The sequence below is a fragment of the Mustela lutreola genome, chromosome 1 (assembly GCF_030435805.1).
Source record: "Mustela lutreola isolate mMusLut2 chromosome 1, mMusLut2.pri, whole genome shotgun sequence".
NCBI lineage: Eukaryota > Metazoa > Chordata > Mammalia > Carnivora > Mustelidae > Mustela > Mustela lutreola.
The window spans coordinates 189390436-189408717 of record NC_081290.1 but is presented as its reverse complement, the minus strand read 5'-3'; the positions used below and the strand labels follow the sequence as shown (position 1 = coordinate 189408717).

General features: G+C 44.2%; 1 protein-coding gene across 1 annotated transcript; it reads left to right on the top strand.

Annotated features, from left to right (window-relative positions):
- Positions 1-13638: 13638 nt before the first annotated feature.
- Positions 13639-17552, top strand: SMIM35 (small integral membrane protein 35). Its single transcript, XM_059170795.1, has 5 exons — positions 13639-13779; positions 14423-14591; positions 15627-15660; positions 16322-16454; positions 17128-17552. The coding sequence occupies exons 1-4, from the start codon at positions 13639-13641 to the stop codon at positions 16419-16421; spliced, it is 444 nt and encodes a 147-aa protein (XP_059026778.1). The 3' UTR covers positions 16422-16454; positions 17128-17552.
- Positions 17553-18282: the final 730 nt, after the last annotated feature.

The window sequence follows — 18282 nt, the reverse complement described above, 5'->3', positions numbered from 1 at the left end:
AGGGAGATTTTTGAGGGAGAGCACAAGCAGGGGGAGCGGAGGGAGAAGCAGGCCCCCTGCTGAGAAAGGAGCCTGATGTGGGACCCCAGAATCATGACCTGAACTGGAGACAGATGCTTAACTGACGGAGCCACCCAGGCGCTCTGCATTTTCTCTCTTGGACTCCTTGATTATTCAGCAGCCTTAAAGACGCTGTTACAGAGCTTACAGACCATGGCAGTAAAATCCTGTTTTGGCCTGAACTAGTTATCTAATTAAGTGAATATAAGCCTTAATACTTTCTATATGCAATTCTTCACAAGAATTGGAATATGTGTCTGTTAGGCTGCCTAACAGTTTCCCTTCCCCTTCCCCTAAAACTACCTGCTCAGCTGCTGGATGTTTGCATTACTGATTCCATGTATTCCATAGCTGAGATGATAATTACCCCAATTCAAGTTACTGTCTCTTCCCTGCCAAGTGGTCTCCTTGCCTCTCTATTGGCTGTCTGGTAAGTTACTCTACACACATGTCAGAGTTTTTCTTAGAACACATTTGGTCACATTATACCAGTTAAATGTGTGATTGGTTTCCCATTGCTCTTAGAATAAAGTTCAGACTCCTTAACATGTACTATAAGACCCCATTTATCTTCCTCTTCCTCCTGTGTCCCTTTCTCTTGGTGCCCACTTCCTGCTCCTTCTCTTTCCTCTGTTCCACACCAGAACATGCTCTGCTCTCACACTAGTCTTTGCAGTTCTTATCTTACATGTCCCATGCTCTGTCCTGTTTCAGGTCCCTTGCACACGTTGTTGTTTGCCTTAAATGCTGCTTTTCACTTCTCATTCAGGTCTTGCTTAAATGCCATCTCCTCTGAGGAGGCTTCTCTAATCTCCCAGAATAGCTCATGTTCCCCTGTTCTACAGGCACTCTGACACACCGTACTTCCTAGAATATGTGTTTTTGATCAACTGATTACTAGGATGATTATTTAACATACCTCTTTCCTGTAGAGCATGAACTCATGAGAGCGGGGATCCTGTCTGCCTTGACCACTTTATGCCCAGTTCTAGTGCAGGACCTGGCACGGAGCAGGAACTCCACAAATACTGTCGAGTGTATGGGAATGTGGGAATGAATGCTGCGTGGAGCATAGACGGCCAAGGATAGGAGCTTGGTCCTGGGGCTCTACTTAGAGCTGATAGGGAGTCAGAGGAAAAGTTCAGGAGAAAAATCCTCACCACTTAATATTCATAATTACAACCTGGTCTTACCAACTGGCAGCCTAACAGACACATATTCCAATTCTTGTGAAGAATTGCATATAGAAAGTAGTCATCTCCCTCTTCCTTCTACCCTTGACACTGTGGTCCCCGATCCTTGGAATTGTGAGGTTGCTAACACAGATTGAGACTGTGATGGCTTCTTTTTAAAAAGCAATCATCAACAACAATAACCATATTGCTACTTTTAATACTTATTAAATGCTATGCTAGAAAGACATTATTTCAAATAATCTATTAGTTTGAAGCAGTAGGTACTTTTATTTCCATTGGATAGATAAATAGCTGAGTTTGGGAGACAACTGGATAGATAAATAGCTGAGTTTGGGAGAGGTTAGGTGTCTTGCTCAAAGACACATTTTAAGTAGAAATTCAAATTCATGGCTGTTTGGCACCAGTGCTCAAATTCTTAAACTCTGTTTTGTATTGCCCAGGGATTCTAGAATTCTGTAAGTGGTTTCTTGCTGTCTGACAGTCTTCTGAAACCTCATGTAAACTTTCATTTGAAGTGCTTCTTGAAACTTCTTCTATACCTATAGTTGCCTTGAGAGAGGGAGGCTTCCCTTTCATCTTTTATCGAGAGATCATTGAAAACCAAAATCTGTTCTAAGCATTCTGTGTTTGAGTAGATTCTCTTGCTATAGACTTTCTTGATTTTACAAGGACATTATCAGGAAGCCAAATACAACAAAAACAATAGGAAAATCCCCTTGACTCTACTAATAAGGCAGCACGTAAACAAATATGGAAGAGAACACACAGGGGTTTATAAAATCTAAACCCTATTTAAACTTATTATGTCTAAAACCTTTAAGTTTGTAAAATGCGTGTCAGAGGTCTTAGAACCAGACAAGAGGGTAGATTTGAAGACATATCTACAGGATGAAGTTTTGATGAGCAAAGTAGTAGAAACACACATCTACATTAATAAGTGAGGGGCTGCTTTTCTCAGCAACATGGTCCTGGTATTACTACTACCTTGAAGCCTGGCGCGTTCCAGAATCCTTGCTAATTGGTCACCAAGAGAAGTTCATCAGATATTTAAATTAGAAAGCCAAAATTAAATAAAACATCAGATAAAGTCTCCCTGCTACCAAAATTGTTCAGAACTTGACTTAATTGAAGATATCTCACCCTTGTTAAACTCTTACCCTGATTATAGACATTTTTAAATGTATACAGATGCAAATGCTTAACATACTCATTTATTTGAATGCACAAAAATAAGAAAGACAAAAATGGTACAGAATCTTACTTTTCATAAAATTCTTGTTTTTTTTTTTTTTATTAGACTAACATAGGTACCTGACAATAAAATTGAAACCACGAGGGAAGATATTAAATAAAAAATAAAATCACCTTCCCACCACCACCCAGATCTGGCTCTGGCAGATCACTGTGTTATTTCTCTTCTGTATCTGTCCAGAAAAATTATATATACATGTGTAACAAAATGTATAATCTTCTGAAAAATAGACATAAGATACATAAATGTGTTTGTATAAGTATTTGTACAAAGTGTATGCATGTAACAATATACTCTTTTGGAAAATATACATAAAATATATAAATACATTTATACAAATATGTGCATAAACTATGTAAATATATATACCATACATACCATATTCTTTTTTTTTTTTAATATTTCTAATTTTTTATTTTTTTATAAACATATATTTTTATCCCCAGGGGTACAGGTCTGTGAATCACCAGGTTTACACACTTCACAGCACTCACTAAATCACATACCCTCCCCAATGTCCATAATCCCACCCCCTTCTCCCAAACCCCCTCCCGCCGGCAACCCTCAGTTTGTTTTGTGAGATTAAGAGTCACTTATGGTTTGTCTCCCTCCCAATCCCATCTTGTTTAATTTATTCTTCTTCTACCCACTTAAGCCTCCATGTTGCATCACCACTTCCTCATATCAGGGAGATCATATGATAGTTGTCTGTAGTGATCCAAAGGGACACATGCACCCGAATGTTTATAGCAGCAATGTCCACAATAGCCAAACTATGGAAAGAACCTAGATGTCCATCAACAGATGAATGGATCAAGAAGATGTGGTATATATACACAATGGAGTACTATGCAGCCATCAAAAGAAATGAAATCTTGCCATTTGCAACAACATGGATGGAACTAGAGCGTATCATGCTTAGCGAAATAAGTCATACCATATTCTTTTAAACTTTGCATTTTTCATTTATAAAATGCTCTGGAGATTTTATAAACCATTAACAGAGACCAGCTGCATTTTAAAAATTACTAAATTTTATTTTGCAATGATTAAAAGTTTATAGAAAAGTTGAAACTATATATAAAAAAAAGTAAATCAGAATTTTTTTCCCCGAATGATTTGAGAATAAGTTATTAGCCTGATGCCCCCATCACAACTCAACAGAGTGTGTTTCCTTGCAGAGATACTTCCCTACATACTAGGATACAGTGGTCGAAATCAGAAAATTAGTATCAGTACGTCACTCCTTCAGATTGTTCAGGTCCTGTCAGTTGTTCAGCACTGGCTTTTATAGCAGAAAGACCCTTTTCAGAATCACAGGTTGTAGTTAGTTATCATGTCTCTTTAATCGGCTTTGGTCTGGAACATGTCCTCAGTCTTCCCTTGATTTTTGTAACCTTTACCCTTTTGAAGATTGAAGGCCAGCTCTTTGTAAAATGCCCTCCATTTGGGTTTGCATGATGTCTCCCCGTGATTTGGCTCAAGTTCTGCATCTTTGGCAGGAATGTCTCGGAATGAAGCCGCGTTCTTCTCCCTGGCATCCTGTCGGGAGGCACATCTTTTGTGTGTGGGTCATTGCTCCTGATGTCCACTTTATCACTTGATTAGTGTGTTTGCCGGGGTTCCCCTTTGTCAAGTTAGTTCTCTTTCTCAAAATAAATTTTTGTGAGAAGGGATTTGAAACCATGTAAATATCCCATTATGCACTTAACTTTTCATTAGTTAGTTAACTAATATCTGTATGGATTTAGGTTTCTTTGCTATCCAGTGGGGTGTTAGCGCTATAATTTATCTTGATGCTCAAACTATCCTGATTCGGCCAATAGAAAAGATGGGGTCTGTTATCTAAGGGACGAGATTGAGACAAAGTGAAAGTTATGCGAAGCTTTATTCTATGCCAAGCATTAGAAGTCAGACTGACCAGCCAGGGCCGCCTCTGAAGAGAGTGACTCCCCTTGGTCTTACAGGCTGGTTTTTATAGGGCACAACCACAGACCTCTACGTATGTAACTTTTGCTGATTGGATGTCTCCTACCTGTCTGGCCTTATTTAGGTGTGCATTTTAGCAATGGTTACCCAGAACCGATACCAGTAACTGCTGAGGCGTTTATTAAACAACAAAATGGCTACCTAGGCAACATGGAGTCACTCTGGCTAAGTAGGCCCAGGGAGGCCCTAGGAGTTTAACAGGTTTTAACATGGAATTGGCTCCAACAGAAACTGGTTTATATATCTTTTGTCATGGGTTTGTACTCACAACCCTGAGGTCAAGAGTCTCACACTCTAGCAACTGAACTAGCCAGTTGCCCCTATATGTTCTTTTGACATACCCCTGTTATTCTTTAGACCCTTCTCTTTTGAGGTGGGAGCAGGGGACAAGATTTACAAGTTCATCCGGTGCTTTTCCTGCCAATCCTGGAATCAGTCTTTTATCCAAGGAATCCTAGTTTCCTAGAGTAGAAAATGGTAATTAGAAGCCAAGATTTTGGTGGTAGATGTGTTCATTGATAAGGGAGCCCAAGCCAGGTAAGGAGGGTATTCCTGAAGGAGTGATCTGCCTCATGGAATCAGGACCTGAGTGGGATGAGGAAGGCATCCATGGTGGGCTTGAAGGGGATGGCCCAGCATGGGGAGTCAGACCCATGCAGAGTGCAGAAGATATGCCCTGGAAGAGTGGCCTGGCACAGGGTCAGAGCCCACACAGGGTGAGTTGAAAAGCCATGACAGGGCAGCCCAGTAGGAGGTGTCAGATCCCAAGCAGGATGATGAGAGCATGGAGGGCAGGGGTTGGGCAGCAGAGATAGGAAGTGAATACATAGAGAGGATTAGTCAATTAACAGAAACCAGATTTCTCACTCTTGGATGATGGAATAAACCTTCTGGTGTTATATTGGAGTTATTGATGTGCATTCAGATGTTCCACATACAAAAAGATATAGAAATACATGGAGAGGTGTATGTTTGTAGCTCTGTCCTCACTAGGGCTTGAGAACAGCAATGCCCCAACATCACTGAGATGATGACCTGAGCCAAAACCAAGAGTTAGATACTTAACTGACTGTGCCACCCATGTAACCCATCTTGTGTCCTAGTTTTGGGAATTTTTGTGTCCTATGATTTGGGAAAATATTTTTTGAGAATATTTTCTGTTTGATTTATTGGGTTTTCAACCTCAGAGTTACCAGTTTTCCTTCAGTTGTATAATCTTTGTCTTCCATAACTATTAGCTTTTTCTCTAATTGCTTTCTGAGTTTTTCTTCCCCATCCTCTATGCTTTTCTTTTTTTTTTTTTTTTTTTAAAGATTTATTTATTTATTTATTTGACAGAGAGAAACCACAAGTAGGCAGAGAGGCAGGCAGAGAGAGAGAGAGAGAGAGGAGGAAGCAGGCTCCCTGCTGAGCAGAGAGCCCGATGCGGGACTCGATCCCAGGACCCTGAGATCATGACCTGAGCCGAAGGCAGCGGCTCAACCACTGAGCCACCCAGGCGCCCCTCTATGCTTTTCTTAAGCTTTGTCTCTACGTCAATAATTTCCTTTTTAATGTATCTGTTCTATTTCTTGCTGTTTATATTGAATATTATATCTTCATAATAATATGTGGTCCTTGATTTATTTCTTTAATCTTTGTTTCCCTGTAATCTTCATTGTAATGCATGGTTTTAATAAGCGCTTCTAAAGAGTCAAATGATTTTGAGGTGTTTACTCCTATTTTTTGAGTAATGTTCTGTTCTAGGTTGGGGTCTCTGTCCTTCTTTGCATTTGATTTTATCTATATACTTATACAACTTTGCATGTGTGGTTGCTATGCCATTTATTTGGGTGGCTATGTCCAGACATGCTATTTGTTTGACATAATGATAACTGACTATATTGTCCTGCATCCTAATTTCAGAAAGGGAAATTATGATGTCACCTCAAACACATACTCACAAATTTCTTCTCTCAATTCTTCCCTTCCTTCCCCATCTCCTAACTACCATTCACTCTCCTTTGTTCTCAGATTCTTCTTTTCCTCTTCCACTTTTTCCTCTTTCTTCTTCATCTTTCCAAATATACTTTATGCCAGTTTCCTTCTTTACTAAAAACCTGAGTTTCCTAGATCAGTACTTTCTATAAGGACAAACATTGGCTTATTTGTGAAGCCAGTTGGCACAGTCTTTTTCAAAGGGGTTTTAAAGGAGTTGATGATTTTTTGGCCATATCTAGGAATACAGAAGTCCTACCATTGATTACACAAAATCTCTGGGAGAGATGTATATAAAGAAACAGGAAACAAATGTTAAAGTAAATAAAGTAACATTATATCAGAGGTTTTGTGTCTCCAGTCCCCACACATCTATCTTGAAAACTTGGCTAGAATAATGAGCATGGCTGAAGATGCTTGGGCATTTTTTTTTCTGTCCTCCTTACCCAAATCTAAATCCTGAATCTTAACCATGCTCTGGCTTGCAAGGACAGGGAGCTGTCATAAGGAGCATAAGTGTGGGGTTTATGATGGTAGACTGCTTGCTTGCTGTTCAGACACATGGAAGGAGGAAGTGGAGTAGAACAGTCATGACTGTGACCTTCTGACATTCACTGACTTGGCCCACTGGTGAACTGGGGCCGATCAGCATCACTGAGAAGAGTAGTAAAGCAGTCTGGGAAAGGAGATGTAAAGGGTAGTCTTGAATGCTTCACTTCCCCCTAGAGCCCCATGGTCCTTTATGGGATCTGGACTAATAAAAGATCACAGTGATAGTGACTCCTTATTAGCCATATGGCAACTGAGCTGGACACAAATCTGCATCTTAATGATAATAGTGGGGGGCTGAGAGAAATGTTCCCCTCAATCCAATAAGTCATGAGTAATACAAAATAGGACTCAGAATTTTTTTTTAAGATTTATTTATTTATTTGAGAGAGAAAAAGTGTGAGCAGGGCGGGGTGGCAGAGGGAGAGAGAATCCTTGAGCAGACTCCACACTGAGCATGGAGCCCTATGCAGGGCTGAATCTCAAGACTCTGAGATCATGACCTGAGCCAAAATCAAGAGTCAGATGTTAAACAGACTGAGCTACCCAGGTGCCTCAGGACTCTGATTTTAAATAGCATCATTTTAAACAAACATCCTAGTGATCTGAAGCTGTTTCTGGGTCCTGTGGTTATACGCCTCCCTGCTGTAGGTAATGAAAGGGTGAGCCCTTTTCTAAGTTGGTGGTAGTGAATGTATTGAATTAGGGATAGCTTCAGTGATGAGTTAATACTGTTCCCTAACTACTGACATAAAGAAGCTTCATATAAACTATTCAGAAAAGTGTTATCATAGTTTTGGAAATGTCATCTAAAATTTTAAAAATTTCTGTCTAATAGCCTTGCAGAGCAAGTCATTTTAAGCAATAAAGTATAATGAAAGGGTTATGGACTTTGGAGCCAGAAATAATTGGGTGCATAGGGCCCCTCAAACTGGGCAATTACTTAGCTTCTATGAGCTCTTATTTATAGTTTCCTTAAAATATAGAATGGCAATAATATTGCAGCCCAAAAAAGGAAAAACAAAAAAGTGATGGTAGATTTTTTTTTTCTGGGACTTGCATATCTGACAGCCTATTTGGAAAAACCAGAGAGAATTCTCACCTATAGCACCATCTTTGGGAATAACATTGTTTTATTGACCCTTCCTGAAGCTCAGAGTTAGTGGAGAAGGAACAGTTTTTATTCAGTTTATTAGTTTATCATAATGTCAGAGTTACTGAGACTTACATGAAACCTGCATTTCAGCACAATGTATCAGAGTTCAAAGAAATACTACTTCCCTTTGTAAGATCATAGGGTTTTCCCTGTTCATCTTGAATCATTCCTATAGTAGAGGTATCCTAAATGATTTCTGAGGAAGTCTCTGGCTGTGCTTGAAGATCACTCCACCTCAGCACAAGCATCTCACAGGAGAGAAGAAGGGTCAAGCTTCTTTATTTCTACCGAGAAAATATACCCCAACATATTGATCTGCTTTGTCTGGTTCTAAATCTTTGGTTTTGCCTTTATAACCAACACAGAGACTCACCTCCTGTCCAAGGTCTTACAAGACACCATGCCCTTGTCTGGCATACTTTCCACCTTATACATACACTGTCGTTGAAAATAGTGATTCTTACAGAGGTTTGGTAGAAAGGAAATGTAATTGTCATCTTCCTATAGCTGGCCCAGGGTTTTTTGATGTAATGAAAAGGAAAATAGGTTTGCTATCAACCATGGGTGCCAGAATTCCTCACTGGGAAGGAAAGGTATTATTTGAGTAGATAATTGATGGATTCTTTAAGTTTAAAAAATGTTTGGCCAAATATTTCTTCAAATATTTCTTGTCCTTTTCTCTTTCAAGGACTCCAGTTACACATGTACTAATTTGCTTGGAGTTTTCCCACACTTCACTGGTGTTCTTTCCATTCATTTTGTTTTGTTTTGTTTTCCTCTCTGTATTTCATTTTGAGTAAGTTGGTGTTGCTCTGTCTTCAGGTGCACAGCTTTGATTGTTCTGTAACATTTAATCTGCTGTTAATCCCATCCCAATATATTTTTTTCTTGGATGTTGTGGTTTTCATTTTTGGAGCTGTGATTTGGATCCTAAGAATAAATCTAGCAAGAAGGTATGGAAAACCCTTAAAGGGGAAATTGCAAAAACATATGATAGCTTATTAAAGATGATACAGGGATGCCTGAGTGGCTCAGTTGGTTAAGTGCCTGCCTTCAGCTCAGGTCATGATCCCAGGGTCCTGGGATCAAGATCTACATTGGGCTCTCTGCTCAGCAGGGAGCCTGCTTCTCCCTCTGCCTGCAACTTCCCCTGTTTGTACTTGCTCACTCTCTCTTTCCTGACCAATAAATAAAATCTTACAAAAATAATAAAAGATGACACAGATAAATGAAAATATATGCCATATTTATAAATTTGAAGACTCCGCATCATTTTTACCCAAAAGAACCTATAAACCCATGGCAATCCCAATCAAGGCTCTAATAGAGGTTTGCAGTAATCTTGAAAAGCTGATTCTAAAATTCACAGGGAAGGGCAAAGTATCCATAATAATTTACATGTTTTTGAGGGGGAATTAGGAGCAGTATTTATTTTGCCAGTGATCAAGATTCAATTTTTATTATGAAACTATAGTAATTAAGATCATGTAGGAGTGTTAAAGTGATAAATGTTCAGCCCAATAGAAGACAATAGAGAGCCCAGGAAAAGAAACAAACATATAAGGAAAACTTGTTACACAAAAGTGACAACAATGAAAATCACAGGGCAAAGTATGGAAAAATAACTTTCCATATAAAAATTAGATCCTTACCTTAGAACACATACAAAAAATGAATTCTAGGTAGATGAGTGTTCTAACTGTGAAAAACAGAACTTTAAAACTTTTAGAAGAAAACTAAGGTGTATATCTTGAAGTAGGGATGAATTATTATTTTTTTTTAGAGATTTTATTTTTATTTTATTTTATTTTATTTTATTTTAGAGAGTGAGCAAGTGGGGGGTAGGGCAGGGCCACAAGGAGAGGGAGAAAGCCAAGCAGGCTCCATGCCCAGCACAGAGCCCGATGTAGGACCGGATCTCACGACCCTGAGATCATAACCTGAGCCGAAGAGTTGGACACTTAACTGACTGAGCTAGCCAGGTGCCCCAAGATGGATTTATTAAATAAGAGTTTTTAAATGGATGGATGGATTTAACTAAGTACACATTTAAATTCTGCTCAAAAAAGATGCCATAAGCAAATTTAAAGGACAGACCACAACCAGGGACATCAGGGGACTGTTTTGCAGAATTTTGGAAATCAGCCTATGCACCCTTCCCCTCTGGTGTTCTCGTCTCATAAATTTGAGCTGTGTTGGTCTCCTGGGTGCCAGACTCTTTCTCCTCAACCTGGAGTGCTGGCTTCTCTTTGGGTCCCACCTCCCTGTACTTGGGGGTTGGAAACCCACCCCAGGCAGTAAGCTGGGCAGTCACAGAATGCCCTGTGTTTCATTTCTGCCTCTCAGGAATCATCACCTTGCAGACCTTTTTAGGTCTGCACCTTTGTACCTTTGCAGACAAAATAGAAAACCTATTTTGTCTGGTTTTCTAGTGTTTAACTAGGGGGTGGGGAGAGTAAATCTGGTCTGTTATTCTGCCATGGCCTGGAATGGAAGTAATCCCACCATCCTTTTTATAAAGTTTAAAAATAAGGAAAACAATTATATATATATACACACACACACATATAATAAGGAGAAAGGAAATAGTATAAAAAAATACCTATATATATAGGTATGTTATATATATATATGGTATAAAAATATATAAATATATATTAAATATATATTATTTATATATTAAATATATATAAAATATATATTATATATATAAATTTTAAAAATATATGGTATAAAAAACATCAAATTTGAGAGGGCAGTTACTTGGAGAGGTAGGAGAAGGCTATTCTGAAGTTAATAAGCAGTAATATTGGAATTTTTGAATTCTTTGAAGCTTAATGGTAGGCACATGGATATTTATCATGTTAATCTGTGTACTTCTTGTGTGTGTGAAGTATAAGAAATGCAAAGGTATACAAAAGGGAGAATTAAGTAAAGATTAAGTAAAGAATATTAGGTAAAGATGGGGCACCTCGTTGGCTCGGTTGGGTGGTTAAGCATCTGACTCTTAGTTTCCGCTGAGGTCATGATCTTGGGGTTGTGGGATGGAGCCCCATGTTGGGCTCCTCAGTTAGCACGGAGTCTGCTTGAGATGCTCTCCCTCTTCCTCTGTCCCTCCCCCTGCTCTCGGTCTCTCTCTCTCTTTTTCTCAAATAAATAAAACCTTGGGGTGCCTGGGTAGCTCAGTCAGTTAAGCATCTGTCTTCGGCTCAGGTCATTATCTCAGGGTCCTGGGGTGGAACCCCCATCAGGCTCTCTGCTCAGCAGGGAGTCTGCTTCTCCCTCTGCCCCACCCCCACTTGTTTTCTCACATTCTCTCAAGGGACTAAGTAAAATCTTTAAAAAAAAAAGGATATTAGTTAAAGAGTGGCCCAGGAAGATAAAGAGGTGTGAAATAGAGTAATTCGTGTGTCTGAAATCCACCTCAGCCAGAAGGCACCATTTTGTGGGTGAGGACAAAATGGTAGCCAGCACAGCTGGTGTACCTCCTTCCCTCATCAGCTGGATCTCCAGAAGACCTGTGATTTCCCTGCTGGTGCTTTCCTTCTGGTACTTTCTTTGATGAAACCCTTCAAAACCTCAGCTTCCACCAGCACTGCAGATACTTCTCCCGTGCCTTGTTGAGTCATCTGTCCATCACTCGCGAGTCACCCCCCGTCATCACTGGGGAAGACTTGAGCTCTTGGGTTCTTGTCACACTTTCTGTGACCCACACAGATGGTCTCTTGGACTTCAACCTCTCTGTTTCTTGCGATGCTTTCCTCAGTGAGCGTCTCTTGCTTGGAGCTTCACCGTGGTCCTCTGACTGGTTTCCCTTCATCATCATCATCCCCCTCCCCATTGCCTGTTCTTAACATAATAGCCAGTGGACTGTCCTCTTAATACATGGCATCATGTCATTCCTCTGCTCCGAATCTCTCGCGACCCCTTCTTGGTTAGAGGAAAACCCAAACTGCCGTACTGCCTTCTACTCACTATACACTATCATAGCTGGTTCCTGTTACCCGTCGCTTGCTGCTGTCCCTCATCCCCCCCCCCCCCCACTTCACACAGGGCTCCTCAATGCTCCTGGAACCTCTGCCCAGCGTGTTTCTGCTGTAGCCGCCTGCATGGCATATCTTCAGCTCCTGTGGGGCCTTCTCCTCAACTGTCGCCTTCTTCTCGAGCCCGTCCCTGACTGCTTTATTTAAAACTGTACTCCTGTCCTCACAGAGCTTTTCATCTCTTCCTCTGCTTTCTTTCTTTCTCACTACCATGAATCCCCTTCCAGGATGCTATACAGTTTATTTCTTTGTTGTCTGTCTCCCTCCACTGGTATGTAATTTCTACGAGAACAGGGATTTTTTAATTTTGTTTATTGCTATAAGGTAAGGGTCTAGAAAAAGTGCCTGGCACAGAGAAGATGCCATTAGTGACTTTGGGGATCCCTGCACCCCCCATCTCTTGGGGATGTAAGGAGTCGGGAAGGGTGCATAGTCCCTGATGTCATGTGCTTATGTGGATACCCATGACAATGGCCATCATCTGGAGAGGGCTTTGAGCCTCAGCCAGGAAGGGGGCTGCAGAGATGTCCCGAGATCCCAGCTGTGTGACTCTCTGTGGTTGAGAGGGTCTCTCTGTGACTTCCCTGCTTCTCCTGGGGCTATATATCATTCGGTTGCTTGCATGCCATGAGAGGGCACAGCAGCTCTCCAAGGCAGTCTGAGGCTCCATCTGCCACAGTGCTCCCTGCAGCCATCCTTCCTGTGCTCTTATCTTTCTGGGGCTCAGTCCAGCTCTCTGGTCCCACAGCTCTGCCTGGAAGTTCTGTTGCCTCCTCAGGGCTCAACATTGGATCAGAGAATGAGGTCTTCCTCTCTGGGACCCACTGGTATTTTTTCAATGTTTTCAATGCTTTTTTCCTACTTCTCTCTTAATCTCTTGTTTTCCCTCTCCTCCCCCAGGTTGGAGATCTTTTTCCTAGTAAGACGAGGAAGGCCGTCTTGCTTTGGCTCATCTCTTGTCTAAGTTGTGAATACTTTCTATTTTGCTAAGGGTCTGGGCTTTTGAAATCAAAAAGTAGGAAGACAGACCCTTTCTTTGTGCATTTGGCACTCACATGCTTTGCTGGGATGCTTTCATGGGAAGAAGGGCCAAGGGGCATGGGGGAGGGAAAGGCTTGGGCAGGGGAGATTGTGAAATATTTTAAAAGGACAGTCATACCGTGTGATACTGATAATGACAACAGCAACACTGTTGTAGTTCACATTGTATACACTTAGTGTATGTACTACACTTAGTTTCTGCAATGCACTGCCATTAATCAGCATAGCAAGTCTGCGTGTATTTATTACCATGCTTATTTTCCATAAAAGCAAATTGAAGTCTAGTGAGGGAAAGGGAGTTGCTCAGGTCCCACATTTTGCAAATGATGGGCCTGGGCTTTGGAAGCAAATCTGCTGTGCTGAAGGCTAACCACTATGCCTCCTGGCCCCCTGGCAGCACCCCAGAGCCCCAGGACCCTGGGCCACAGAGCTGGGGGTCAGTTGATTCTTGCACCCTCCTGGTGCTCATCCAGCAGGAGTGGTGCTGGCTTTCTTCTTCCTTCACTGGCCTGCCAGGTGGGTTTCTCCATGGTGCCCCCACTGTCAGCCTCTTTCTGCTGGCTTCCCTCTCTGCTGCTGGTTCAGCTTCAGGCCCATCTCATCTCCTTGGAGAGGTCCAATCTCCCTCCCCTCCCCTCTCCTCTCGTCCTCCCCTCCTCTTGCCTCTCCCGGCCTCCCTCCTTCCCTCACCTCCCTTCTTTCCTTCCCTCTCCCCCTTCCTCGATCCCCCACCGTCCCTCCTCCTTCCCTTTCTACCTTGGTTTGGCTTTACAAATAAAATATAAATTTAGCTAAGAGCTCATACCACAAAAAGGGAAGAAATGATATGTATAAGCGGCAACAGAATTTACAAGTAAACACCCTGCCATTTAGTCCCCGGGCTTGTGAGGAGGATACTAAGGATCTTCTGGTCTCCCTTCTTGGGGCCTCCAGGCTGCCCTTGACCACTGAGCAAGGCTGAGGAGAGACCTTCTAGGCTCTTCCTCCAAACTGCAGCACATTTTCCAATAAGCAGAAGGCCTGTGGCTTCAGGAGGCCCTCCCAGCTCCAGTTTACCTCTGTGGTCAAGGACTGGGACTTTGGATAAACAAGCTAACACTAAAAACTTGGGTATCTGATGCTGCTATCTTAGTGGGAGCCGTCATGTTGATGGCAGTAGGGAGGGAGGAAGGAGACTTGGGCAGCCGACAGAGGGGGCCATGTTTCTGCAGGTGAGGACTCCATTAGCACCCTGGGCCTGATCCTCGGCGTGGGACTCTCGTTGCTGCTTGTGTCCATCCTGGGCTACAGCCTGGCCAAGTGGTACCAGCGTGGGTACTGCTGGGAGGGTGAGTGAGTGCCGGACCCCGCCAGCCCAGCCCTGGCCTGCCCCTCCTCTCCTGTAGCAGTGGGCACGGCTGGGTGGGGCTGCACACCCTTCAGCATGGTATCATGCAAAAATATTTCCTGTGGTGGCTGCAGTGGTTGAAGACTTGAGTGGGGGTGGCAGAGCGCTCGAATGGTTGAGGGTGGGGTACTGGGCCTTGACTGAGGGAGTGAGGTCTCTGCCTGCCCAGCCAGAGGCTGTCTCTCTCTTCCTTCAGAGCCCACCAGAGTCCATCCCCAAGGCCTGCATGGGCCTCGAGGCCAGGCTGGACAGGGGACCCCCACTCTGGCTCCTTGTGCATCCCTCCCCCTGCCTGTGGGTCTTGGGGCCCTTTCCGAAGCTTGCTTCAGCTTCCACTTCCCTGGGAGTCTCCCTGAATTTGCTCCTGCCCTCCCAGCTCTGAGCCATATCGGCATTTCCCATGGGACCTGGGAGAGCTGGCAGGGCGTGCTGGGATCCCCTGAGGCAGAAGGCATTTCTTGACCTGCAGCTGACTTCCATGGCTTCCATGAATGTTTGCTGAGCACCTACTATGTGCCAGTGTACTTTGCCTAATAGGATTTTCCTTAACATTCCAAGTAAGGTTAGAATTCTTAGTTTTTTATAGATGGAGCAAGAAGTCTGAAGTCACAGGGTTCAAGAGTGGTACAGTCTAGATTCAAGCCCAGGTCTGCTTCTTTTGGGCTCTACACTAGGACTGCCTCTTTCCCAGGGCAATTAGGGCAAATCATCCTTTAAGAATCCCTTAAAGGCGGGGGAGGGGGGATTCCTAGCCACAGGATCTGCCCCGAAAAGCTGGTGGTTCTTTCTGGGAAGATGGGCGTGTGGCAGGCAGAAGCCAATGAAGGAGCTTGGGACCCTCCCACAGCATCCTGAGGTCCAACCCAGCCACCTTGCTCCTCCCAGATCGGGCGAGGGAGCACCAGATATTCCCAGAAACGTGATGGACTGGTCTCCCTGGAGGTACTAACCCTCTCTTTTCTGATTGTCTTTCTAGGGCCTAATTTTGTCTTCAACTTGTACCAGATCAGGTGAGTAGATTCAGAGCAGATCTGGGTGAGGTTAGGTATGGAGCCCAAATGCCCTGTTTCTCTTCCTTGTCTCCTCCCCATGCTTCTAAGCAAACAAGAGTAAAGGAAGGAGCTGGGGTCTATTTAGAAAGTACCATGAATAAAAACTTGAGCATGGCCAGGATTATGGGAAACCCTGCTGATGGCGATCCTCTTAACATTTGCCCCCAGACAGGGACCAGCCATACCTTTGTCAGCTACTCAGTTTTCTCAAGAAGAATCTATTGTTGCAGGTATCGTGGTATTATTTTCTAGGGGGTATGATGTACATAGTCTCTGTCCTTAAGCATTTCAGTGTCTGTGGTGGACACAGACTTGACTACAAATAATATCATCTCAGGCACAATGTAGTGTCAGAAGAGAGGAGCAAGTGGAGACCATCAGGGATTTAGGGAGTGGGGTTCAGAAAATGCTCCTGCAGCCCCCTTATCTGCTCGCTGCCCCCAGGTGGGCCTGCTCTTCATCTGGCCCTGAGATGTGGGCCAACTCCTGTTCTGGAAGATGGGTTGGTTGAGGAGCCATGGCCAGGAAGTTCTTCCCATGCTCTGGCCTAGGGAGTTGGGCTCCCAAGGAGAGTCCAGGTTCTCAGCCCCCCAAGACTTGATTGGATCATCTTTCTCAGGAACCTGAAGGAGCTGGAGGTGGGTCCACCTTTCACCATCAGTGGCCATGTCAGCAGTTCGGATGGTGGCTACATGAAGTTCTCCGACAGGCTAGTCTGATGGGGGAGTGTCAGGCTCTGGAGCCCGGGAGAGGTGAGTGGTGAGTTCCCGAGTAAATATGATCCCCTGGTAAGGTCTTCAGATGGCACAGGCGCCCAAGCCTAACACCAGGAACTGTTTGGAACCCAAGAGATGATTCGCTTCATCTCCTCCCTGCCCCCCCGCCCCCACTTCTCAGGAGTGGGTCCACGGGAGATGATCTCAGGCGCCAAGGCCCAGGGTCATGCTGTCCTCACCACCTGCTGGCAGCAGACTGCTCCTTTCCAGCTGGGCACCCAGTCCACGTCCTGCCTTTCTTTCCTGGGGAAAGATTTCTAATCAGGTAGCAGCTTCTAGAGTCAAGCTTCTATCTCAACCCTTTGCTGTGAATCAAAGGTTCTAGATGGCCACTCTCTCCAAGAATCATCACTCCAGAGTGTCATTTTTGAATGGAAGGCCCAGGAGCCATCCTTGCTTCATGGCCAGCTGACCCCTGGGTCACACCTTCCTTCCCCTTACTCCACCCCTCCCGCCTTCAAGCACATCCCCTCTCTGCATAGCAGCTGCTTTTTCCCAGCCACTTTCTCCCTCCAGAATCCCTCATGGATCCCCAGTTTCTCTCTGAGCTTCTCTTCTGGCCTGAGAGAAGCCTCACCAGATGCAGTGGTTTAGAGGAATCCTTTCCAGGCCTCATATCTTAGTTGTTCTCCTTTTTCTTTGTCTGCAGGAGGAGACTCCTGGGGAGGCACCTGCCCCTCATGGGCTCCCCGGGCTGCCTTCAACCTCTGGAGTCTTGTTGTGGATGATGAGGAGTCACTCCAGGTGCACCATAGGCCTGCAGCAGGAGGACCCCCAGGAGGTTCTCTGGACAGAGTCTGGTAGGGTAGCACTGGCTTTCTCCTACAAACAAAAAGATAGGCATTTGCCCAGGAGTAGAGACTGGTTCCCAGGAGACCCTGAGCCTGGGGAGGGGTTCCAGGTGTCCCGGAGAACAAAGGCCTCCCAGCTCAGCCCAGTGTAGGCAAGGCCTGCAGCCCCACAGGGGAGCTCTCCACGGGACATCCCCAGGCACTTCCCCTCGAAGGGCGGACTCCAGAGGTCGGAAAACCAGTCATATCTTTAATAGGCAAAGTCATGTGGGAGTGGAGGTGATTCCAGATGCTGTTTTTAACCTTCCTACCAGAAGCCAACTTCCTCTAAGAGCTGAAGACTGATCTTGGCCTTTGCCCTGCCCTGTCCCATTCTGTTGCTTTGTTCTGGTGCTTTCAACCTCCCCACACTTCTGTCTACCACTTGGCTTTGTTTTCCCTGCCGCTGACCAGCCTCAGTGCCTCCCAAACCATTTGGAGGTCAGTGCTTAAAACAGTCTAGAAATACAATCTTATTTTGTAGGCTTCCGTGATGGGTGGGCAGGGGTCGTGGGCAGAGAGCTCAGTCTCCCTGTGTTCTGCATTTCCTGTGCCAGGCTTGCCCTGTGATGGGGAGGGCAGACTAGAAATAGTGGGAGTCAGGGAGGGACCCACGCCAGGCTTAAAAAAAGACACTAGGTAATGCACAAGGGAAATCACGAACCACATGTAGGTTGGTGGACAGCAGCACTTTTTGCCTTGTGAGTCATCGTTTTTTTCCTCTGGTCTGCCTTGCTGTGGTATCCACACCCAGATGTTGTCTTAGTAGGCCCTTAATGCACTGTTATTCCATCCAGAGAGACTGCGCTCTCAGGGCAGCTGTGGATGGAGCCGGGCCTGACAGGGGCCCAGCCCCTGCTGAAACCTGTAGTTAGAACTACCTGCCCATGTCCCAGCACCAAGGCTAAGAAGATGCAGGAGCCGAGGACAGTGATGGGTGGGGAGGACAGAAGTCTTAGTATTTGTCTTCCTAT

What these genes read in the sequence shown, in the direction of transcription:
- SMIM35 (XM_059170795.1), top strand. Translation starts at nt 13,639, where the DNA reads ATGCCTCCTGGCCCCCTGGCAGCACCCCAGAGCCCCAGGACCCTGGGC. An exon ending in TTCCTTCACTGGCCTGCCAG is followed by an intron (nt 13,780 to 14,422) that starts GTGGGTTTCTCC and finishes TGATGGCAGTAG; the next exon opens with GGAGGGAGGAAGGAGACTTG. An exon ending in GCGTGGGTACTGCTGGGAGG is followed by an intron (nt 14,592 to 15,626) that starts GTGAGTGAGTGC and finishes TTGTCTTTCTAG; the next exon opens with GGCCTAATTTTGTCTTCAAC.